The sequence below is a fragment of the Homalodisca vitripennis genome, chromosome 3, assembly GCF_021130785.1.
Source record: "Homalodisca vitripennis isolate AUS2020 chromosome 3, UT_GWSS_2.1, whole genome shotgun sequence".
NCBI lineage: Eukaryota > Metazoa > Arthropoda > Insecta > Hemiptera > Cicadellidae > Homalodisca > Homalodisca vitripennis.
The window spans coordinates 71,144,778-71,166,495 of NC_060209.1; the positions used below are offsets into that span (position 1 = coordinate 71,144,778).

At 32.3% G+C, this 21,718-nt stretch overlaps 1 protein-coding gene across 1 annotated transcript; it reads right to left on the reverse strand.

Annotated features, from left to right (window-relative positions):
* Positions 1-5,243: 5,243 nt before the first annotated feature.
* Positions 5,244-5,780, reverse strand: LOC124358232 (MFS-type transporter clz9-like). Its single transcript, XM_046810527.1, has one exon. The coding sequence runs from the start codon at positions 5,778-5,780 to the stop codon at positions 5,244-5,246; it is 537 nt and encodes a 178-aa protein (XP_046666483.1).
* Positions 5,781-21,718: the final 15,938 nt, after the last annotated feature.

Genomic DNA, 21,718 nt, shown 5'->3' on the forward strand with positions numbered 1-21,718 from the left:
GGAACTTTATAATCAACCTTTTTAAAATTTTGAACCAAAATGCTTTTTTGTAAAAACAGTATTTTATAACATTTTAAACTATTCTATGAATCTAAGTAAATCTTAATCTGGTTATCTATAAAACCTGTGTGAAATGTTCAGAAAACCTCAGCCATGTGTCATATTTTAAAACGAGAAAAGAACCAACGGAATTGAAAAAAATTCCAAAATTGGTGAACATCTGTTTTAGTAAAGTAGTGGAGAGTACAGAACGGTGTCGATTAAACGAAAAACGTAAACAAATAGTTTTAAAACTTCTTTAAGAATTGTAGCGTGCGGATTATTGCAGCGATGGCTCATAGCTGTCAGGTATTTCCTTAGATGTTCATTATTAACTGAATTGACTTGCTAGAACATGCATTTTCGCCTCCAAATCTTATGTCGATTCAAATGTCAAGGCAGTTCATAGATGCTAATTTACCTCATGTAAAACTTTGTGTAATTGAAATTTTTCATCAAACTTATTTTAGAGGCATATACTTTAGCACCGCTATGATTTATATGTAATTATATCAAGATAAGAATTTCTATATTTAATATTCAATATTAGTAACATAAAAAAATTAAATATGTTTTAATTTGGCTTGTAAAGGAACTCCTTCCCGCAAGAGAGAAAGTTTTAACATACATGTTATATTTGCCTGAGCGTTAGTGAAACTTACTTTACTCGAGTCAATATCGAGTTTATGATTGTGCATGTCACTCTATCATGGGGCTTGGCTGAGAGTTACCGAACATTGGAGTATGAGTAACGAGAAAATCTCAGAGTAAATAAATATAAACAGGTTATAATTATATGACATTTTCAGATGTAACATATTAACACACTACGCTAATGATATTTGCTGTGCTTGGAGTTCTGCGTGAAATCTCATTGCAGCCTGTTATTGTAACCATGACACGTGGTTACCGTACCCCTACCTTGTACTATAAAACGCCGTATATAGTTGTTTAAATTATGCAGAGCCCGCATGAGAAGTAATGTTATTTTGAATTACTATTTTCTCATAAGATCAGTATCAGAGAAACCACCTAGACAATGAGTAACTTCTAAATAATTATAATTTTAAAATTAAGTTAAGGACCAAATTTAATTACAATTTATCTCGATTACTCTAGTAATATATTGACTATATTCATAAGTTTATATGGTTTATTGTTTCTTAGAATAATACACCAAGAGATTATCATTTTTATTAGAAAAAAAGGAATATTATTCAAATAAAAGTTACAGTAACAGTTTTTATTTATTTACTCTCCGATAAATCGAGGTAGGTGTATGCCACACCACGTGATGCATAACAGCTTTCCCTGAGGTTCCTTGGAAAATTTCAAATCTATAGCTCATTTCATTCCCGACGTGTCCTGTGACATACAGACATTCATACGTAGAAGAAATATTTATATCTACCCAGCAAGCAAAGGAGAAAGTTTAACGACCTACTGATAGATAGGCGTCACAGACGCTTGGCCAAATAATGTAGTTGGACATTTATCATCATAGAACTCATTCTTGTCTGTGTAGGAATATAGTTGTATGCCAAGTTAAAAGTTTGTAAATGGAATATTTCTTAAGATGTCCTGCTATATAATAAATGCATATCTTTTATAAGTTAGGTTTCATAACAATGTGCAAATAATAAATGTTTCGGTAAGCTAGTGAGGATACTGTAATTGAGAAGCGCGCTTATATCAAATGTTGTCACTGATGTTTAACATTGACTATACTCTATTATTGTTCTTTTAACTCTATCAACACAAATGACAAAATTGTGATGATATCTCATATAATTGTACGCACTCTGTTTGTTTTCTAATTGATTCATTCACCTATTTTTTCATTGCGATTAAGGTTATCTATAAGACGAATATAGAAATATTCGGTAATGTTTAGCCAAATCACATGGAGTACCATGCACCATCATACCTGGTACACGGACGGTCAAAGACTCTGAAGGGTACTGGGGCAGGGGTCTGGGGAGCCAGACCGAGGGTTAACTTAAGCTTTAGCCTAGGTAAACTGGCAACTGTCTTTCAGGCTGAAGTTACAGCCCTAGCAGAATGTGCAAGAGTTAATGTGGAAAGAGGCTACAAAGGCAAAAACATCTACATTAACTCGGACAGCAGGGCTGCTCTGCAGGCCTTGGCCAACCATGACTGTAATTCGAAGGCAGTCTGGGAGTGCCATAAGGTCTTGAAATTGCTGGCGAAAACCAATAAAGTTATTCTAACTTGGGTGCGTGGACATAGAGGAATCACAGGAAATGAAGGGGCAGACAGTTGCGCTAACTTGGGAACCAACTGTCCTCTTACCGGTCCTGAACCAACGTGTGGGGTCTCATATAACTTAGCACGTAGATCGGTTACCAAGTGGATGGCTAACAAACACCTACAACATTGGATAAATACTGAGGGGAATGTACAAGCAAAGCGGATGCTCAAGGGACCATCATGGAACATTGCAGCAGATGCCCTTAGAATGAGTAGAACGGAGATCAGAAAGGTGACACTGGAACAGGAAACACTGTGCAGGAAATGTGGCGAGGCTGACGAAACAGCCAAGCACGTCATATTTGAATGTCTGGCATTACAGAGCAAACGCTCAAGATACCTAGGTGTTCTTATGCATACGGAAGAGGGGTTGGAACAGGAAAGCATTGTTCAGAAGATTTCATGGTTTTGTAAAGGCCTGGGATTTGATACAACTTAAACCTGGGAGAGCGTGCACAATAAGCCGGATGGCTGAGAGGCAACTACCAGGCATAGGAAACCTGGCCCTCTGTTACAAAAAAAAAAAAATAAATAAAAAAAAATAAATGCACCATCATGAAACACATTTCTGCCCATATAAAAATAAAGCTCCACGCATACTTTCAAATTCGTAGATCCGTTCTTTTTCAGGATATCGTGCAGACAGACAGATAGACCGGCGGACAAAAATGTAATGTTTTCAGCCTTTCAAGTGATTCGCTGCAGCTCAGCTACCAACAGTACCGCTTGTACCAGTACAAAAGTGTATTGTAGTAAATTTTAAGTTCTTTGGGTAGTTACGCCACTGAGTACAGTTTTATAAGCACTTTGACAAAAACTTCCTTGCGATAAAATTGTGTAATCGAGTAAAGAATGTTGCCTAAAAATCTCGGGGTTAGGTACATAACATAGGAACAATTCCCTGAAAGTAATACGATTCTTTAAATCGTTCTATATTTCATTTTGGGATTTTCATTGCTTATAAAACAGAATTTTTTAAAAACTCGAGGAAAGAAAAGTATTTATTTTACACTAATAAATTTAGGTTTGATAGATTCCTAAATGCTTTGCAACTTCTATGAAAGAAAATCTTATAAAATTTCCCACCATAATATAACGTCTCTCAAATATAACTTTATTTACTATTTAGTACTAGAACGTTAGAAGAAAGTTTTTGACGGTATCGGATATATCAACTGCTGATTTTCAACGTGGGATTTCCGCAATTAACTAATTAAGTAGGGTAATATGTGCTCGTGGTTTGCATGGCTGTTTATATTGACTTTCATATCAGCCTGACATTCTAATATCGTTTTCATAACTTCAACTAATCAGGTAATGTACAGTTGACATTTCATCTAAACGATTGCTTTCTATATTTAATTGGCATCCTCTAATTACGATATGATGAATAATTAATATTATAGAGTACATTTATAAGTGAATTTTTGTGTTTAAAATTTATTCATCCGATTAAAAATGTGTGACTGTATTACGACGTACTTAATTAACTTATTAAACAGTTGAATTGATAGTTTCTTCTAGTAATGGATTTTCGTTATAAGTGAATTAAATTACAGGTAAATACATATTTATTGTTCTAAATAACAATAAGAATTCTTATTTAGAATTTATTCCAATAATAGGCACATCTATCTCGATGGCTTCAGTTTTCCATTGAAAAAATCTCAGCAACTAGGTTACCCTATGGGAATTTTAAAAAATGAATCATTCATGAAAGATAAAATACGCTCAATATTTGCAACACATTATTCACAGGTATTGGCATAATACGTGCTGATATTTCAATTAGGGGAGAGCGGGGCATGTTGAGACAAACTTCAGATTTTATTTTTTACATTTTTTGTTTGAATTATTTTCTAATTGGAAAAATACTGATATTATACTCTAATTAGTTGTGCACTTTTCTATGGTATTGACGCTTTGACTAACTATATATATCTCCCAAAATTAAAATATTTGTTTAATGCTGTAAAGTGTACCAATGTTCCCCACATGGGGGCAAGTTGATACTAGCGAGAGGCAAGTTGATACAAGTGTATAAATAATAAGCTAATAGACATTAAGGTAGCAAATAATCACTTAATAGACAATCGAAAAAAATGTATTAAGCAGAATATAGTACAGGTAACGTAAGACATATTATTAAACTATTTTAAACACACCGTTTATGAGATTGTATTCATAATCTACTCAGAATCACTGATTACAAAGTCAGATGTACAGTGAATACAAGAGTACATTTTACAGTCTTTCCCACATTCTATATGGGCCCATTTTTTGCAAGAAATGCACTGTATCCAGTCCTGACCTGGCTTGGATTCGGAGAATGGCTCCAAACATATGAGACACAGGGCGTCGTTCTCTTCCAACCTTCATTTTATTCTTTGGGATGCATTTCTGTTTCTTCACCTTGTTCTTCTCCTTAGTCTGACTCTCTATCATTTAAAAAAGTCTTTTTTTTGGCGTTTTCTGACTTGGCTACCATTTTAGCTTCCTTTTTTTGGCTTCCACTTCCAGCCTCTCCTTAACTGGTGTGCTAGTAAGGATAGCGGATTTGAAAGATTTCCTCCCTTTTTTGATATTTTTTCGCTCTCCAGCTTTAGGGTAGGGGCGGATTTCTTGAGGGCTTACAGTGAATACGCCTACAGAAACATCCTTATTTGTAGATGGAACTGCAGTTGTAGTCTCAGTTCGGTTCACTTTGGAGTGTAGACCATCAGCGTTGCTTGTCCCAGCTTGAGAAGTCTTGACAGTGCTGTCTTGTGAAGTCATCTCTCTATCCGTGACTGCGCTGGACAAGAAGTCATCCTCAGTAAACACTTCTCTGTTGTATGACGCGATTCCTGTTGCTTGAAATCCAGATATAATATTTGTAGGATTTATTGCTCTAGCGAGTGCCATCTTTACTATGCCAGGAATGTCGTAGATTGTTACAGTTTTCCCTGCATTGTTGACCATCCAGTCGTCGACTGAAGCGAAGTAAAATCTTTTGAAAGGCCCATAAACTGACCTGTCAAGCGGTTGCAGGCAATGGGAAGTGTGGGGGGAAAAGACAACATGACGATACCATTTTCTTTGCAGAAGTTGAGCACTTCAATAGATAAGTGTGATTCATGGTTATCCAAAACCAACAAGCAGGGATTGCCCTTGCTAGATCTTACGTGGCCGTGAAAATGTTTAATGAACGTCAAAAACGATTCAGATGTGATCCATCCGGATGGGTAGGAAGTTCCAATACATCCTGGTGGCCCGTTAATGATGAAGTGATCCTTGAAGAATACTCTTGGGAATACGAACATTGGAGAAACTGAGTTGCCGATGGCACTGACAGCCAATACCATAGTGACAGTCTGCCCCCTTTCTGCTGACGTAGCTTTCCCTACTTGGCGTACTCCTTTCTGAGCTACGATTTTGTTTGGCCTTTGAACTGTTTGCACACCGGTCTCGTCAATATTCCAAATATCCATAGGTTCAATTTTGTATTTATCTAAAGTACTCTTCAAATTGTCAAAAAATAGATCAACATTGACTTTATTAAAAACTGGTAGCGCGACTAAGGCTCGTAGCCTCAGGCTCCCTGATTGATAGTCTAGGGTGTCTTTTCATAAATAAGCTAAACCAGTCCTTTGTAGCCATTTTATGGTTAATCCATGAATCAGGTAATGTAATGATATTCCTATTAGCCATAGCAAGTTCGTAAGCTAAAACTTTGATGTTTTGTGGTGTAAGTCCGTAGTAGATTTTTGAAGAGTGTATTATATACTCTTCGAGTTGAGATTCTAATTGGTCTGGAAAAATTTGTCTTGGTTTGGCATACCCCATTGTAACGGTTTGACCTTGCGATTCATCTTTTTTTCTTATAAATCTAAACAATGTCATTTTGTCGATCTCAAAGGCTACAGCTGCTTCCCGCAAAGACATGGTTTTGGTCTTGACAGCTTCATAGGCTTTTTCAAAGCTCTCATCCGGGACTTTCCCTCGATCTGTCTTCCTGGTATAATTCCGCACCATGTTTCTATAAGAAAAGACAAAACTCTAATTTTTACAATATTGGGGTACGTTGATACACTGTATCAATTTGCCCCAGCTACGCGTATCAACTTGCCCCATTGAACAATTGTCTCTTACGTCTAACTTAAGTCTCTAAAATATAAAGTCCAGAAATATGAAACTATCATGGAATTCTTACCAAGAAACAGGTGTTTAACTGTGCTAACAGTGAACTTCCTGAATATTATCCTCTTGCTGGTACGCCAACTCAAACACACTAGCCAACAATTACTTTCTACTCATGAAAACACAATTTCAACAATAAAAACACGTAGAGTACTCTGTTGACAGCTGGACGCCGTGTGGCACTGCGTCTCGGTAAACAACAGCCTCTACTGACTCATGTCCGCCCTGCGCATGCGCGTTAGCTCACAGTCACATCTGTATCAACTTGCCCACGTATCAACTTGCCCCGCTCTCCCCTACAGTTTTTTCCTCATGAACCAATATGCATAAGATGTTTTACATAAACTATTCTTATAATTATTTGTTATCATTTGATTGCAACGTGCTAAATTATTCGCATCAGAGTTATAAATTTATATTATTATGAGGTGGATTCTATTGGATAATATTCACCAGTTGAAAGTTATTGAATAATGTTGCTAAGGAGCAATATTTATGAACGTTGTAGATAATCGTATGGTATCTTTGAAGTGAGTGATAAAATATACTTTTTTATATTTTTATATTATTTACATTTGTAAGATATATTGATAAACTGAGTAAGAGCGATATACGCTGTTTTTATGTCCACACCAGATCAAGAGAATGTTTGAGTGGTTCCAATCCAGTGTAATAAAACGCAACATTTATATATTAATGTACAGTGTACCAAGAAAACCTTGTTCGACGAAATCTGTGTTAAAATTATACGTTTAAATTGTGATTTACAAAATTGCAAGCCCAAAATATTACCTTTAAGAGCTTTATTTAACGTTATCAATACCGACTTTTTTGAACCGCCTGGTGAAGAGTAAATGTTAAGATGGTTAATATACATGTGATTTAATAATAACTATTATAGCTTTTGTAATTAATAAATTATTTAAAAATGGAAACACTATTTACATTTAAGAGACCGTTATCAACGGGTAACTATTGTAACCTAGAGTTATAATACAGTAGGCCTATAGTATAGTTATATTCACAATTAATTACAATAAAACATGTTTATCATTCTTCTTAGTTCATTTCTATATGATTATTAGCAAATAAATATTCATTAGTTTGCAAAGCTATCTTAATCGATATTTGATATGTTTACATTCATTTTATGGTGTGTTTCTAATTAACAATTTGTTTTATAAGTAGAATGCTTATGATTTCGGGTGAAAATTATACTGAGAGCAATATTTAATTGGATACAGATATGAAACCAGTAACTTTAAACATCCTTTCCTAAGAAAGCCCTATTAAAAGAAATTGCTGCCAATGGTATTTGAAATGAAACGAAATGATAAATTTGTAAATGCGAAGTTAGGACTATGAAGTCCTCCCTATCACTTAACTTCAGAAAGTATAGGAAAATTTTCCCTCAAAGTTATAGTGAATGTATCTTGTTAATTCAAATACTACCAACTAAACAATTGGTAATGTGGTAAAGCATTAATAAACCGATCTATATAAATATATATGGTTGTTTAAAGCCATTTTTAATTTTGCAACCTATACGTTATATAAACAGAGGTGTTTACAGATATTGGGTACAGTACCATGTATAAAACAACATAGTAAATATTATCGAAATATTTACGTGAAACCTGACACCTCTTCGGTAAATATTACGCAATATATTATAATTCTGATCAACCGTCTGAATTGTGAACAGGACGTTCTCCCAATACAATACAGGTAAGAGCTACCATTGAGTAAAACCAAATACGGTCGTTATAGAGATCCTACCTGAATCACACCTACCGCCGGATTTCCTCCTTCAATCATTTTAAAACGTTCTTAATGAAAAACAATAGTCTTTCAAGGAATTGGGAATTGATTCCTCCTCAAAGTCTCTTTGCGCATGTGCAACTTCTTTATAACGAATATAATGTACAGTTCAAATGACTCACAATTACTGTATTGAAGATGCAAGTAGTAGATTGAATACTTTATTGCTTCGTACATTGGTAATTTTCTTTAACTGTCACGAAATTCCAGAAAAATTTACCTTGCAGATATTAAGCATCAAATTAAATTTCAACTAAACCCTTAATGAATTTACACATTGCTTGGAATTTTGGAAAGGGCTATGATATGTAACAGACCTGATCAATTAAGTAATTTTGAAAGTATACCCTTTCCTTATTCACGTCACAATATACAATGTCCCAAATAAACAATATACATATAATTATATTTACAAAACGACGTGAAACCATGCATTAGGTAAGCACCAAAAATATTTATGTGCATACACAGAAAATCTATTTTATATGGAAATTTTAGAAAACGTATTGTACATGCAATTTTTCCTAAATTTAGAACAAATTATTCTGTTGTTACTGATTCCAATTAAATATATGGGGGCAGGGTCTTACGATAAAGCAAATTAAAAGATTTGTATGCTCTTTTCATATTTTACAAGAAATATAACGAGACTTGATATAGTGGGCCTGAGGTCGAGGCTAGATTACTATTAAGTATAACAAAGGAGGAAAAGCACTTGTATTTAAGCTACTGGTATTTACATTTTGAGACATTTATGTGAACATTCTGTTTTACTTCTTAATTTAGAATAGGTATAAATCATGTTTTGAGGGTTTGTAGCAGATCCTCAACATTAAACAATACTAAACATTATTATGTGAATTTTATTAAGGAAGTGTCATTAAGAACATTTAATGTACTAACCGATAGGGTTAATTCAAATACAAAATCCAAACTTCAATGAAATATGGGAAATAAGGGCTAAGCCTTAGAATTAGAATATGTGTCAAGAGAAAAATATGGATGTATCATTGTAATTAAAATATGGTAATAACGTTAGGAGCCAAAAGAGCATAGCAATAGGTTAAAGCCTATTTTCTAAAACATTGATCTAGGAGTATAGTTAAATAATGGTTTAGTAAAAATTGTACATGTAGATGTTTATAGTTGATCTAAAACTAAAATGTTTATTTCATATAACTGCAGTCATAGGGGCGAACTCATAAGAACGAACTGACAATGGATCGTACCTGACTTGAATGCTCTATTTTAAGGTTTTACTGTATATCTATGCAGACATTAATTTTATTACATTTGTTTACCAAATATGGGTAAGGAATTATTTCACAATTAGCGAACTCATTTTATATTAGGACTCATTTGATTATATAGAAGGGTAAATTTTTAAGAGGCTTTATTTATTCCATCCCGTTCTAGTGCAAAAACTCCACTATGAAAAACATTAAAAACACATCACATTCTCAAGAATATATCACAAAATACATTGCTACCAACGTGTAAAATAATAAATCAATAGCAAAGGTTGACCCTACTCCAAGAAAGCAGATTTAGTACAGTTTAAGCAGTTAATCCATTAACTGATTGTATTTCTTGATTGCTTAGTGGACCCTGTTGTATACTGTTATCGTTAAATCACTTTCGACATTTCAATAGCTTTAATAAAGATAGAGTGAGGGATATTGGTCTTCTCATTATAATAAAAGTAGATTGTCCCTGTCGAGTTAAATCTAAAATACTTAATACTGATGTCCTAATATATCATTTAAACTTTTCCAAGTACGTATTAATTAAGTATACAGTCAACTTGTATGGTAAAAAAGAACACTTCAATTACTATCCGATAATTAACTGCGGAAAAGAGAATTATTATATTACATTTTATAAAAGGAACAAGTAAAATATTCATGGATGTGTGAAAAGTTGTGTAAGACATTATAAAACCCAGTTATTTAGATAGTTGCAAAGAGAGTACTTAAGTCGTTGAGGTTAATTTGTAGATAGAGATCGATTAAAAACTATTAAGCCTTTATTAAGAAAAACTTTTCAAATAGTCATTCTATTTTAAAAGTAAGTTCTTTTTACTATAACTTCTCTTTAAGGATTTTTAGGGCATTTTAAACTTGAAATTCAGTTATTAAACAAAGTTTGCTATTGGAAAATAAAATATTATATTTCTATTAAACTATGTACAGCAATGTCTTGCTCTAAAATAGAACGGTAGCAGTTTTTCCAATTTGATTAATTATCTACAACTATTCAATTTACGTTACTTAAGTTAATAGAGACTAATACTGGCCTATTTTTCTTACATTTAAGGATGACTGATAAAATAAGTAGCATATTAAAAAGCCCTTTTAAAAAAATGGTATATACATCAGCCCGACAGTTTATGAACTGTTTGAAACCAGTGACGGATAAGATTCATGTGTGTACGCCAAGCTGCGCCGGGAGTCCCATACGAGACCCATATAATTGTGGCTCAGTCTACATTAGAGAGATTTAACGTTTAATATCTACACATTAGACTCACGAGACGTCATGATATGGACACATTGGCTATAGAACACACAGTAATAATACCAAACATGGAAATATTATTCGACATAACAAACTTTCTTGCGAAAATGTACTATTTATAGTACATAGAAATAATCTAGAACGAAAATAATATTCAATAAGCTCATTATCTAAATTGATCTAAAAGTAATTTTGACACTTTCTTAAAATAGTTTACTCACCTTTCCGGGAGGAATTAGGGTTACTTTGTGGGTGAAGATAATAAACTAAATAGGGTTTGGTATTTGAAGAGGGATATACAGGGTGTTCTGAAAAAAGGTGCCCATAAGTCAGGGCGTGATTCCTCACATCAAAATAAGAAAAAAAAGGTCTAATTAACATAGGTCCGAAAATGCTTAGTTACCAAGTTATACAGGGTGAAAGATTTCGTCTGAATTTCAGTTCCCCTGCTGCAACGAAGCCCTACGGGTATTTTGTTGGCTGTTAATTAAGATGTTACAATTTTAGCGTACTTTATGTAAAATGAACTGAAAAATTGAATAAAACCGTTTCCAGACCTGTAGCTACAGTAATTTTTAAGATATGTGACGAAATACGCGAAACTTGGTCCTGAAAAACAAGTTACATTTTGGTTTGAAGCAGATATTTACTATGTTAAATGTACAATAAACACAAAAATATTTTTTCACGGTACTTGTAGAAAATTTAATTTCGAAGAGAAAGATGTAAAAATAAGTCTATAATAGACAAACGCAAACTTTAAAAAATAATCCTTAATTACATACAAAACGCATGAAAAATAGACAAAATCTGTTAAGCTCTCTACAAATGTAATATTGAAATTAAAACAGCTGTTTTATTAAAACAAATTAATGAGTTACTATTATTTTTTATCAAGTAAATATTTTTAAGAATCATACATTATCATACATACATAAAAAAGTTATCTGAATTATCATTCAACAAAAAAGTTACACTTGTCCTAAAAAACTAACCACGTCACAGTAGATGTTCAAAATGTTTCCCCTCATTCAAAATACAAGCATCCAGCCGTCTTCTCATAGACTGCCGAACTTTTCGAAGATCCCAGTTGTCTCACGTATCCTTTGAATCCCGTTAACAATCCTTATTCGCAACTCTTCTATGGTATCCACAGGCGAGTCGTAGACAAGCATCTTTAAATGTCCCCATAAGAAAAAAGTCTAGAGGATTGAGGTCAGGTGACCTTGCAGGCCATGCTACTGGGGCTCCTCGACCAATCCATCTGTTTGGATATGCTTCATTTAAAAATTCTCTTACTTGTAATGTGTAATGAGCTGGAGCTCCATCCTGCATGAACCACATGTTGTTGCGTGTGTATAGTGGCACATCTTCGAGTAACTCATTCAGATTAGTCGTCAAGAAATGTAAATAATTTTCACCATTGAGCGTATCAGGTAAAAAACTAATAAAAAATTTTATCACCCAGAATAGCAGCCCATACGTTTATAGAAAAACTGATATTGGTGACGGTTCTCTGAAATAGCACGTGGATTTTCAATTGCCCACATGTGAGTATTGTGGGTGTTAAGAATAGCCATTCTTGAAAATTTTGCTTCATCAGTAAAGATAATGTAATTTAAAAAATGTGGATTTCTGCACCTTCGGATAAGCCATTGGCATAGCTGAAACACGAGGAAAGTAATCTCGAGGCAAAAGAGCCTGGACCCTTTGATAGTGATAAGAATGCAACTGCTGCTCGTGTAAAATCTTCCAGACAATTGAATTACTAACACCGAAATCCAAGGCTAGTTCTCTAGTACTTCTTCCAGGATGATTCTCTATTTCGTCCAACACGCCCTCCTCCAATTCAGCTGTTACACGTTGTACGTGGCCGTCCTGATCTACCAACTTTTCCAGATTTAAAGGTTCCCGTCTCGCTTAGCCTTCTATGAATGGAAGAAAACATTTTATGAGTCGGTAACTGTCTATGAGGAAAATGTTCCTGATAGAGTCGTCTAGCCTGACGACTGTTGCAATGTGCAACACCGTACATTAAATGCATGTCTGCCATTTCACCATTAGTGTACATAATATTCATATTACCTGCCATGATGAATAAGATATTGTTAGCTATCAAAAATTAACTTCAACGGCACTCGCACTAACTTGTATTAAAGTACAGATCAACACACGCACTTAATGAGCAATGGAAAAATAGCTGCTTGTAATGTTTATTTAAATTATTATAAACAATGTTACATTGTTAAAACATATGTTTTAAATAGAAATTATTTTGTTTCTCAAATCAAATATTTTAATAAAACAGCTGTTTTAATTTCAATATTACATTTGTAGAGAGCTTAACAGATTTTGTCTATTTTTCATGCGTTTTGTATGTAATTAAGGATTATTTTTTAAAGTTTGCGTTTGTCTATTATAGACTTATTTTTACATCTTTCTCTTCGAAATTAAATTTTCTACAAGTACCGTGAAAAATATATTTTGTGTTTATTGTACATTTTAACATAGTAAATCTGCTTCAAACCAAAATGTAACTTGTTTTTCGGGACCAAGTTTCGCGTATTTCGTCACATATCTTAAAAATTACTGTAGCTACAGGTCTGGGAAACGGTTTTATTCAATTTTTTCAGTTCATTTTACATAAAGTACGCTAAATTGTACATCTTAATTAACAGCCAACAAATACCCGTAGGGCTTCGTTGCAGCAGGGGAACTGAAATTCAGACGAAATCTTTCACCCTGTATAACTTGGTAACTAAGCATTTTCGGACCTATGTTAATTAGACCTTTTTTTCTTATTTTGATGTGAGGAATCACGCCCTGACTTATGGGCACCTTTTTTCAGAACAAACCTGTATTAGAGTAAGTACAACAGTGTTCTTAAGATTCACGCGAGAATTCGAACAGAAATATTGGGTCTACAAACTGCAAATTTTAATCTTAAATATAATCCGGAATTTTTTATATTTTTTGTCATATTTTCCGCAGTTTCTTCTGTAGTCATTTACAGAAATAGTCCTTGTTTATTCCTTTTGCGATTGTATTATATAGTGTATTTTGCATTTTACTTATTATTCTACCAGAATGGTTCGAAGAGACCTTATATTGTTTTATTAACATCGTAATGGAAATGATCTGCTGCTTAGAATAAAGTAAGTTTGTAATATTTTTAGATCTCAAGCATTTGTGATTAGTGCTTTGGAATTTTACTGGAACTATTTCAAGCGATGTTTTTCAGTACGGGACAGCACCGTAGATGCTGCAATAACGAGTGCTCTTGGCCATAGCCATTATTATTAACTCGATAACTGTTAGTGCAATTCACGAGATTAAAAAATGAATCTTCCTTTCCCAAATTTACTGTTATCTGTGTTGTTATAATACACCTCATTCTAGTTTACTATTCCTTAAAAATTTGTATTATTCACATACCACTCAAACAACTAAAGACATTCACAAGTTATGAATTAAATGAAAAGTGATTCATCAAAATTAAATATTAATGAATTAATCTTTGTACCATCAATATTTTAAATCAGAAGAATTTTTTATATCAATGTTTAAACGTTGCAAGTAGTAAATTTGTAAATAAAACTCTTTGAAAATCCATATTTATCATAATCAAACAAATGTATTACATAATTTTATAACAATTAGATATTAATTTTGCAAAACCTGAAGTTAAAATTATTTTAACAATATATTATTTAAAAAAGAATCGGTTAATTAACTTGCTTTTTCAAAATTCAAATACTATTTATTAATATATTAATATTTATATAACTCTACGGAAAATCTGATAAATAAAGCTTTATACCGACATAGGCGTAGGAAAATATTGTTGCATTTTAAGCAAAAAATTTTAATTGGTTTACGCAGTACCATGACTAAAATTTTCTTGAAAACAGCGGATGTTTACTGCTTCACTTTAAATTTATTTACAGTTTCTTTTTTTATTTATACGTTTTTTTCAGTTAAATAACTTTAAAAACTATAACTTTATAATTTTTTAAACTTTTTTAACCTATACAACACGTCATTACTTTCTTCAAATATATCGCTTGCTTTAAATAATGCACTGCAATGATATTTGGTATTGTGTCGCATGCAAATGACAAAAGTGTATGATGGAGACTGATGCACAAAATAAAGTTTGGCGCTTTGTTAATACACGTTATTGTCTCACCTGCCCATTCATTGCGTGAAGCCCGGCAACAGAAAGGTTTGTTTTCTGTTAAAACTGTTCGCCAAAGCCCTGTATCATTATGTCGCGCTCAAAAGAAAAGAATTGATACTTTCTTTTTGGAATAGGAAATTAATTTAACAAATTATGGTTTTATAAAAATAAAGTATAAGTTTGAACGGAATTTAGTTTTACAAATGTCATTTAATTTATTGTAATTTGTTATAACATAACATTAGAATACATATCTTAACTTATATTCCACCTGAGCCGTACGTATAATAACACTCCCAATAATACTAAATTGCTAATAAACCACAAGCTCAAAATTATTAAAAAATGACATGATAAATACATTGATTGGGACTATACAAATATATTTTAAAAGACAATTTTTTCTGTTTGGTGAGTTGTGAATGTTATTGTCATTTTTCCTTCAAACATTTACCTTTCCAAGAGGCATTGCAGATTCATGTCACACAAATTACACATACTAAAATATAAAAGGACCTTGAAGAAAATCTACCCATTTGTGTTCGTCATACCCGGAAATCAGTTTTTTCATACGCATGTATCAAAAGAAAACACATCCACGTAAAAGTACCATCTAGATTCAAGAAATAGTCGTACAGACCGTACAGAAATTTTTCAAGATTGCAATTAATTTATAATGTGCGAGCTGATTCCCGAAATATATTTTATAAAATTGTATACTTTATATATTTAACGACGTATTCATTCTTCATTTAAAAATAAACCTATAATAAAAGCCGGGGTTATGACCACAACCCCCATCAACAGTCGTTACGTCACATTATCTGTCTGGCTGGCCCTATACTCCTCACTTATTTATCACAGCTGATTGACTATAAGTGTGTAAATAACCTATTACACACTTATCTGTTAAAAATCCTTTTGTTGTAGAAAGGTGTAAAAAGTATGCAAGTCGCTTTAAATAGAATGTAAAAATATAATATATTTTAATAAAACAACTTCTTTTAAAAATACAAATGTTTTCTAGTTACCACCAGTTACCACTCCAATGGAACTTAAGTTGTTTGTATTAATTTTATTCACTCCTACAATGTCAAAACTTATTTATAATTTTTATATCTTCAAAAATTATAAAGAACGATATAGAATACAAAATGATATAATTTAATTTAAGAATTAACAAATTATATTATATATAAAAATCTGAAATAAGCAGTATATGCAAGTTTTACTGTAATAATATCATTAAATTCTGTTTAGAAACAGAAGCTAAAGACAGGAATAACAAGTATCCTTCGTATAAAAATAGAAATTTTGTTTTCTAGATCACTATTTTCTATTGCTGTGAGCATTGGAATTAATTTCTCTATCTATTAAATATCCTCTATCTTTTAAATATTACTCAGATTGTATATATTAATCATAAATAGCTGCAATAGCAGTCTTTATAGGAATAAACAAGTTAATTATTTAAGTTTTAAATAAGTTGAGTATGTATTATTAGATTTGTTATTAGATATTTTGTATACGATATCAGATGAAGTGTTAATTAACCTGATCCCAGAATTTAGAAACGGAGGGATGAATTATTTTTAAATAAATTTGCAGCTGTTTAAAAAAATACCACAGTGGGTCGATTTTTTTTCTATTACTAACACAAACTTCTGTTTTAACGAATTGAATTCTGTCCGTTATTGAACTTTACAACAATGGGAACCCTAACTGTATGCAGTTTTTGAAAACCTTTCTAAAGAAACTGTAACATACGTGACTAAATATCTTCAGATGTACTTCCATAATAATACATTCGTTTATCTCCTATAATAGTCTGAAAAGGGCAATTTATGGCTGTTGCGAGTTGAACAATATATCAGACATGACTATTAGCATCACGTTTCCTAGTGTTTATTTTCGATTTTAAGTATGTAAATTTATGGTGACAAATTTTTAGGTATTTGGATAAAAGTTGTGTTAGTTGTTCAAAACTTTAGTTATAACTATAATTCGTCACTTCTTAAACAAATAGTTTATAAAACTCTAGCACCAACTCAGGACGGGTAACAAAATAAGTGAAAAGTAAGACAATTATTTTCCCTTCCAAGATTGCAATTATCAATGCATTTTCTAACTGAGTAGTGTTATGAAAACTATAAAATATTCCCTAAAATTTGTAACTAATATTATTTCAAAATTTGGGTTTCTTTAAAATTATAGAAGAAGCGAGTCTACGAAATGCTCATGGATACGTCTGATATTGAATTTAATAACGAGAAAATGTTTGCTTCCCCAGGTATGAATGATATTTCCGCTAGCAGCAATACGTTATCTTCTCAGCCAATATATCAAAATTTGTGTATTTCAGGATATACCATCCACTGTGTACAATATATTACATGGGAGTGAACCATATATAGTGGGAATAGATCACAACATTTCTGCACTAAAAAAAAAAAACTTATGTTGTCACATACAAGAATATATTATTATGAATTTAGCGTTCGTTTTTTTAAATAAAATTTATAATTATGCTTATTTTATCCTAAAAAATAGTAGGGCTAAAAAATTCTATTTGTAGTCTAAGGCAATTTAAGAGAAGAATTGAGTAAAAACGTTTCATATGTTTTTTATATCATTAGTGAACTCAGTGCATAGAAGATACCCTAATAACAATGATCTAAAACCTCGAGTATGCTTCCTTGTAATTAACCTAAAAATATTCTCATCACTCTTAAAAGAGATTTTGCTTTTTACAGCTACTGTCCTCAATAGCATTTAAACTATGCGACCTATCAGCCTGCTGTAGCAGCTGGCTTAGGTAGTTTCCGAATTTAGGATATTCCGGTTATTGATATTCCGATTTTGGAAGTTCCAGATTACTTATAGCCACCTTATGGGCTGCAGTATGTACCGGTCTTCCGGAAAGCTTTCAACAATCTCGGTCTTTAGACAGCACTACGCCAACAGAAAGTCACAAAGTTGTGGTGCTCCCAACTTTTAGTAATAAAAATGAAACCTAACTATAAAAATGATTTATCGTCCCCGAAACCCCTTGCATACTAAATCGTTGGATCCATTTCTGAGATTCAGATTATATATATGTATACAATAATTGCTCGTTTAAAGGTATTACATTAAGAATTGCGTCAACTGTACATAGACACATACGTATAAAATTGTTTACATTTGCAAATTGCAGCAGGTATATTGAAATCTACCTAAAAATTATCCTGGATTCTGAAGATCTCATACGTTCAGGCAGGTATAACCAACCATGTAATGGACTAATGGATTCTGTCCACTAGTGACAGTCTAATGTACAACTCACCACCCTAGAGAGTTCGGGATGTTGATACATTAGTTGGACAGCTAGTTGGTAATAGACTGGGTACATTGTCGTTAACTATCACTGTCAGCACTGTTTGCTTAAGCGTATCTTGAGTATTATGAATACCACCCTTTTTAATTCCCCTTTAGTAATATACCCGATACTAAAGTATCGAACACTATAATAACAGCTACTTAAATTGTAATTGAACCGTAAATAAACATCTTTTTCGTACAACCTCAACAAATAGATCAGTCGGACCGGTGTGTGTCTTACAAAACATGATATAGATGAATTGATTTTTATAACACACTAAACAGTCAACCGTTACGCACAATTTGCAATTATTTACAACTGACTATGTTACTCACACTTCATCTTAAAATGCATATTTTTCATTACAATACGATGTTTTAAGATTTAATATGTATGTAGAGTACCATAGTAGAGCTTTACTATATAATTATTGGCTGAGCAATCCTGCCTTAGCAAGCAGCATTTCTAACTTGCCTTTGGCGGTGGACCGGAGGTCACATATAAACCGTTAGCTCTAGGTTAATTATCAAAGAGCTTCTTAGCCTTAATTCCGCCTGAAAAAATAAGACACCGTTTAACTATTTATTGTCTTTGAGGTTTCAAAAGCTTAATTCCAAATAAACAGAACATATTTCAGTGGTATATGTCAACTGTCCCAAGTTCACACAGTACCTTGCAACGTTTTTTTATCCCCCCCCCCAAAAAAAAAAATCTAAAATAATTCAACTAAAATTTTATAATCGTTAACTTTATTGCTATTACGTCCAAAATAATTTTGAAAACCGTAGAAATAAAAAAAAATGTAGTATTACAATACTTGGTGTTTAAAGCCTTCGTACTCTCTTCCAATTACTCACTTAAAATAGTTTCCAATTTTCTTGTGGATATCAGAGTTCTAAACACGCTTATGGGCTCAGTAAAATATAAATAATTCTAACATGTAATAAAATAAACTTTAGTTCGTTTCCAATTTAATGTAATTAGAGTGTCTAAGTTATGTATTTATTTAATTGTATATTATAAAGGAAAGTCACTAAAGCCAAACTCCTGCAATGACAATTTTAATTTAATACACAAATTAGTATTCATAAAGAAAGGTTTGTGTGATAATTTAAAGACAGTAGAGAAATTTAACTTTTATAACAAATATTTTCTCTGCAATATTTTATGAATACATAAAATAAATTATCTGAAATTCTGGCAAATATCCATTATGGTTGGTTTCGATATTTACTAGACTCTTGATAGAATATCCATTTTCATCATTAAGAAAGCTGTGTAAATTTGAAAATGTTGAGATGGCTTGATTTATCTGTACATGCTTCAGATCTTTGTCTTAGCAATAGGTGCCAAAATTAGCTGATTTCAAAGAGATATGATTTTCATTACTAGCTCTTTAAGAGAACTTATGTAATTAAAATTGGACCTACATAATTAAGATTGGAATTTAATATTTATTGTGTTTAATTAGAAACGGTACAAATATTTAAATGTCATCAATGTATGTTTTATTCCCAAGAACAGTCTACTATTTAATACTAACAGTCTATTAAAGTATTTATCTTTCTCATGAATTGTCATTTGCTAAAAAAAATTAGTGGTACAACCAGTAAAGAAAAAATGTACGTAGGACGCTATGAAGCTGCTATCACATATAAGCTGTGAAGAAATCTTACAGTAAAAAAGCCGCATTACCACGAATAGATTTTTCTTAACTTCCCTTTAGGCATAATCTGTTAAATTTAGAAAACTAATTAAAGGAGGAGCTCTTCTTATTGGAAAATCTGTTTTCTATTATTTTCTATAAAATAAATCTCAAAATTTTCTAATAACAAAATCACTTTTGATGATGGCATGTTAGATGTCGAAAGGCCTCGTGTAAGAAAATTAAAATTAACGGACAATGTGAGTTTTCTTTTATAGAAAATAATAGAAAATTAGCAAATTAAGTTCATGATCAATGCTTTTGAAGCTGAGTGTGTACCATGATTTAACAGTACTTAATTGAGGATTGCATATTTTTAAATAATATTAATGTGTGACTTGTTTCTCGTTCATAAGATTCATTTCAACGCTGAATCCTTTTAAATGTAGCTAGAATATTTTGACTTCAGGCCAAAGTGTAGTATACTTTTTGTATAATCCAAATTTAACTGACACTAAACAGTTGTTGACAGTTTCAGCTAGATTTTCCCAAATCTGGCTGAAATTCTGTTTACATTTAAACTACACAGATCTTAAGTACAGAAACATATAATGTATTATAAATAATATTATAAAACCTATATAAATGAACAAAACTGTGATTGTTTTCACATAAGGTACTACTAACTCGTGGTCTTCCTTGATATTGTGATATGGTATTATATGAATGGTTAATGGATAAACAGAGGGATGAACACTAACCTGCTTAACGATCCATTATTTCCTAGACAGTCTTAAAAACGAAGCCTTCTATAACTCACATCTTATAAACGATTACTACGAAGTGTGACGTGAACTTGTTGAGGATTTCCACCTTACACTGAAAACAGAAAGGAATTCCCTCTAGGCTCTACTAGACATCTCAGTCCTACGTATGTGTGTATATTTTCTTCATAGGGACAACTTGGCCAACTCAACTGTGGAGCAAGAAATATTTTCTATCAAAGTAGACTACAAGAGCCGTAAATAAACGCTTTTCGATCCAAGTAGATTTCTGTGAGCTAAAGATGAATATAGATTTTTTATCTGGGCAATAAGGCAAACTAAATTGTCAATTTATGTCAATTTAAATGGCCGAAAGTAGGCAACGTTTATCCAAAGTTTGCTGCTCAGTCCTACTTATGTATATACGTTTTATTTATCAGGATAACAAGGCAAACTCTACTGTGTTACTGGAAATATCATAGACCGGTACTATATGACAAGATGTAGAAGTAAATACTTTGCAAGGATAACAAGGAAGACTCAGCTGTGACTTTGTATATATAATTAATACTCAAGGAATACTCCTACACGTGAAAACATGACATTAAAGTTAGGTTAAGGTCTATATTCTTAACCATTAATGCTTAAATAATATGAACTTGATGTATTTCTACTTACGTTTGGAAGATAGTTATAATATGTCATTACTATAATTGTTTGTTATTTAAAATAGTATTTCTAGACATACGCGTCTTATCTTAATTCTGAAATATAATTAATTTAATCCATAAGTGCCATGTATTACAATCACAATGTCGTAAATTTCCCACTTAGGGTAACATTTACCTGTATGCTTGCGGATTAATTTCACTCTGCATGTGATATGGAAGTGAGAAGGGTCCTAAGTTATCCAGTCAGTGCTATAACTTATGTAATTAGTT

Bases quoted from the DNA above. Each gene is read 5' to 3' on its own strand.
- LOC124358232 (XM_046810527.1), bottom strand. From the start codon at position 5,780: ATGGATATTTGGAATATTGACGAGACCGGTGTGCAAACAGTTCAAAGG.